The sequence below is a fragment of the Atta colombica genome, unplaced genomic scaffold (assembly GCF_001594045.1).
Source record: "Atta colombica isolate Treedump-2 unplaced genomic scaffold, Acol1.0 scaffold120, whole genome shotgun sequence".
Taxonomy (NCBI): domain Eukaryota; kingdom Metazoa; phylum Arthropoda; class Insecta; order Hymenoptera; family Formicidae; genus Atta; species Atta colombica.
This window is the reverse complement of record NW_017259207.1, coordinates 788,283-793,219: the sequence shown is the minus strand read 5'-3', so window position 1 is coordinate 793,219 and position 4,937 is coordinate 788,283. Positions and strand designations below refer to the sequence as shown.

At 32.0% G+C, this 4,937-nt stretch overlaps 1 protein-coding gene across 1 annotated transcript in view; it reads left to right on the top strand.

Annotated features, from left to right (window-relative positions):
• The window catches only part of LOC108694580, a 50,158-nt gene extending 45,221 nt beyond the window's left edge, over positions 1-4,937 (top strand). The window contains exon 50 of the mRNA XM_018204153.1: positions 4,593-4,937. Coding sequence (XP_018059642.1) covers positions 4,593-4,721 — 129 coding nt within the window. The 3' untranslated portion in view covers positions 4,722-4,937. The remainder of the gene's footprint in view (positions 1-4,592) is intronic.

The window sequence follows — 4,937 nt, the reverse complement described above, 5'->3', positions numbered from 1 at the left end:
TATTTTTTATATTAAAATATTTTTTATATTAAAAGATAGAAATATATTTATTGCCAGAAATATTAGTTCAATTGTGTGCTACTCTGTAAATTACTCTATATGCTCTTATGTAATCACTTTTCCGCCTTACTGCAAATTTCTTTGAACGTTAATAAAAGAAAACAAAATTCATAATGTTTAAATCATGTGAAATAACGATAATTTTTGTTTTATCATTTTCCTAAAAATATTCTATATACAATTAAATAGGAAAATAATTAAAATTTATTCGGCATAGGAATGAAAAGTATATTTGAAAAGTATATTTTTACTAGAAATATTAGTTTCAGTTGCATGTTATTCTATTGAACGTGTACACTTCTCTGTAATCACTTTTTCGCTTTTGCTAAAAATTCTTTTGAACATTAATAAAGGGAATCAAGTTAACAACGTTTAAATCATGTGAGAGATAATTTTAATTTCACGGTTTTCCTATTAAAACGTTTAATAAATAAATACTTTATTATAAGTTTCGAGCTGCATATGTGATTTTTAATCGCTTGTGATTTCATGATTTGAAATCCAAATGTAACGCATTGCAATTAAAAAATATAGTAACGATACATCATAAAATTGTACATCTCCGGCGACTAGAAGCTAAAATTTGCATTTCGTGGGGCCTCCGTCTTACCACCAAACTATTGCGCTGCTTTTCGCGACTCTTTGCGAAATTTACCGTGCGCGCAAAGCGGTCGCCGGCCGCATTTACATAAGCCGATTAATAAAGAAAAATTTTAATTTTGAGGGTAATTAAAAAATTTCTTATATATAAATTTTCAGTAGATCGTACGAAGACGCTTTAATTAATACCGCTCTCAGTCGAGAGCGATATTACATTATTAATTATTTTCGCAAATTGTGTATGCCGCATCCGTTCAGACAAAATCTAAAAATTATGAAAAATTCAGTCCGCGCGAGTAGCGCAAAAAGAGAATTCACAGCGTGGTATTAAAAAAAAATGGTCATTACAACGATGCATGAAGCTTGCAATTTCCTCCCTTTTTGTTTTTTTTTTTCGAATTCAGGTTTTATATAAAGCGCTGTCCGACCGAGAATAATGAAACGAGATTAAAATAAAGCGCTGTTTTATATTTACGTTGCAAAATTATTTACGGTTGTTTCCTATCCATCCTGATTTACTCGCTGGAATGCAGCAGAATCTATTTCGCTCGCGTGTCGTAAAAGGAAAGTGAACTTTATTGTGCATATACAAATGCGGATTAAGAATTTATTACATCAACAAGCAAAAAAATACTCTTCGCGTGAATAAAATGAAGTTATAGAGAAACGGAGTTAATGACAAAGATATGTTGATATTTTTTACATTACTTTTACTTTGTTTCGCAATTCTTTTCAACAATACATCATTCAGTGTTTCGCGATTTAGATGCAAGCAATGATCATAAATCACGCAACGACGAGTTGCGCGACAGTGAAATCGTCAGCGTAAATATGTAGATCTTACGGTTCCGAAAAGTGTACGCAATCCATTTCCAACTATCCTTCGCAGTTCTACGGCGTCTGAGAATTCTAAGAAGCGATTCCAGATCGAAATGAACTGTCCGGCGCTTGAGGGAAGGATAGAAATTGAAATCGTTGCTTGAGTGATCGATTGATCTCGATTGAACGGGTACGATTTAATTTCATGAAACGAAAACGTAAACTGCAACAAAGATATATATTTTAAATTATTTACTCTTTGCTTACGTTTCATTAAAATGCAACCATAATTATGACTTTTATTAAAAATTTAATAATTCAGCCTAAATGGATTTCGCAGATTGAATGGAATTAGAAGATTGTGACAAAAACGTTCGCGAATAAAATATCAATATCCACTGAAAGAGCGAACTAAAATATGCGAGAAATTCAAGAGGAGCGTTATCGAATGCGATAATAATGGGAGCTTAATTGATTACTTATAAGATCACTTATAACGGCGCGTTGATAAAGAGAAATTCAGTACTTGAAACGAGAGAAGTGATTTTATGGAGTCTTTTTGTCATCAGAAATAGAATCGCTTTTTGATTTATAATACGATCAATCTATCAATTCGTAACATTGAACAATTTTTATGATAATTGGTTCAGTCTGAAAATATTGATGTTTGCGAAAATTGCATCCCGTACCCCTCGAATTTGGGAGCGCCTTCGGAATTATCATTGCTAATTGTTATTAGCGAGAAGGAAGTTTAGGTCGCCGTTTTCCGCGCCGGAAAACATCGTCATCTGTCCTCTCCTGGGTGTATTTAAATCGTCGTTAAATACAAACTTGCGTCACGTATTCATCCCCTACTTCTTGAAACTTTCCCCGTGCGAACATTAAGGTCTGCCATGAACCCCCCTTGTTTTGTAAGCTTCTAAAGTAACGACAATAGCAACAGCTCAAGTTAGAGCGGTTCGGAATATAAATTAAGTCCTAAGTACGGTAGTAAACTGGGTCGGGCTGAATTTAAGAACTTTTAGATTACCACAATGCCGCGGAAAACTATCCGCGCGAAATCTTCTTCTAAAGCTTTCGCAACCTTTTCGAGTATTCATCCTTTGGAAAATTGGGAATACACTGGAAAAAAAAGTTGATTGCATTGAAATTCTGGATAAAGATGAAAGAATTTTCTGAATGACTCTTATAAATCTAGTTGAGATAATCAGAATTCTGATTAATAAGATCAGAATCATTTGATTCGTTTATTTTAAACCAAAAATTTGTCTCAGTACATGCAACATAAATGAGATGTATAATTGAAAATTGAATTCTATTTGGAAACTAAATTGAGAAAAAAATTGCTACAGGGCCAAAGGATATTCATCAAATTATAGAAAATTTTAAAACGTTTTGACAAAACAAACCAGGAGATTGCGAAATATATTATTATTTTTCATTTTATTGACCGAAAAATTAGTTAAATGTAATATTTTGGAAATAATTACATTTTAAAAATCTGCATTTCAATCATAATATTAATGCAGTTCACGTACTGACAATTTTTAAATTGAAAAAAATGTATTAAATTTTAATAAATATATCTGTTTGAATAGTACTAACTTAATATTTATTTACGGAATAAATATTTAATAAATAAAAAAATTATAATTAAATCAAATTAATTCTTGTGTCTAATAAATATATGCTTATATTTAGTAAATATACAGCTAATATTCAAACAAATATTTATTAAAATTTAGTACATTTTTTTTCAGTGCAATAGTTTTTTTCTTTTTAGACTTCATTCAATTTATTTCTGTAATAATTACAATTACAAACACATCTGTAATTTTATCGAACTAATGTCTCGATTATGTAGCCAGTTCGCCGTACTTATATTTTCCAAGAAGAAGGTCCTCTAAGTTTATGGCATTAGGACATCATGTAAATGCATTTCTCACTATGACGCGTAAAGACGGCGATCTCGCAAACAAAATAGGAAATTTTTTGCCATATTGCAGTGTGCTTGTATGTAAATTAGAGGACAAATTTGACCGGTCGGAAAAGTTTTGAGATTTTTATGGGTCTTCGTTGCAAGTAAAGCCTTCCGTTCCATCGCCCACCGCTCGCTCGCCATTCGCTGTTCGCTATTGCGAGAATGTGTTTCAACGCGAAGCACGGAATTGCAACGACGCAACGATCAAAAGTTTACACCCAGTTCTCGCGAAACTTCAGTTTTGCGATTCGCAGCCGCGATAATTACAGGCGCGAACGTTACGTGAGGCGTTTGATCGGCAAAGCAAAATTGCAAGTTGCATAAAAGTATCCTTCTCCGCAAATGTTTCGTTACGAATAAAAAAAATTACCTGTCGAAAAAAATAGTATTACGAATAAAATTGTTTTGTCACATGGAAGGGAATAAATGATAAACGGTTTTGCTGAAATATTTAAAAGTTTAGTTGTGGATACAGATCTGAAAATTATTTTGTTAAACCATCAAAATAATACGTAGGAAACTCAAGCATGATGAGCAATGGTGCAAAAGTTTCGACATTTTAGCAACTACATAGTTGGAAAATTTATGTTAAATTTAACATATTTCGCGTATTTCAAACGATCCATTCAAATTTTTGTATTAATTTAACATAAGATAAATATGTTAGGAAATAATACAAATATTATGTAAAAAAATTGAGATAAATAATAAAACACGGACAATTTGTAAGCAAATTGTGAAGGCATATTTCTTTAATAAAATTAATATTTTTAATATGTTAAATTAACATATTTTATTCATTTATCTTGGAATTTGCATCTCAAAATATATTATTTTTATATTAATTATCCACTTGCTTATAAACTGTATTATTTTAATACTAAGAAATGTTGAAATAATATTTACTTTCAGATCTATATCTAGCTAAATTTCTAAATATTTCAACAAAATCGTTCTTTCTCTGTAATTCACTCGCCGTTGGAATTGTAATGAAAAAGGAGCACAATCTTTTATAAAGTCTAACGCGTGATAAAATCCTTTTGTTCAATCTTTTTTTACAATGGCCGAGTTTATTTTTTATGATAATTAATTCGCGAATTATGCGTCATGTAATCTGTTGTGGAATGTGCAGGTACTGGTGACTTTCTCGGAGGAGGTGGAAGACGAGGTTGTTGACGTGGCTGTCTTCGGTCAAGGCAGCAGAAACAGCGTACCTAATATGTATTCCAGCATGGATACCATCCACATGGACACGTTTTAAATGTGTTTAATTAGGTTTAAGCTCCAGAGATCTTTCACTAGACGCGAGAAATTAATGGAAATTTTATATTTTCACTTTCCTGTTCGTCATGCTCTCGCAACGCGCATTTTCGTGGCGATTACTGTGATAGTTTGCGTTTACCTTTGACGCCACGACGAAACGCGCAATTGCAATACAAGCTCAAATAAAAGAGAGAGGAACTTTTGATTTTGTGAT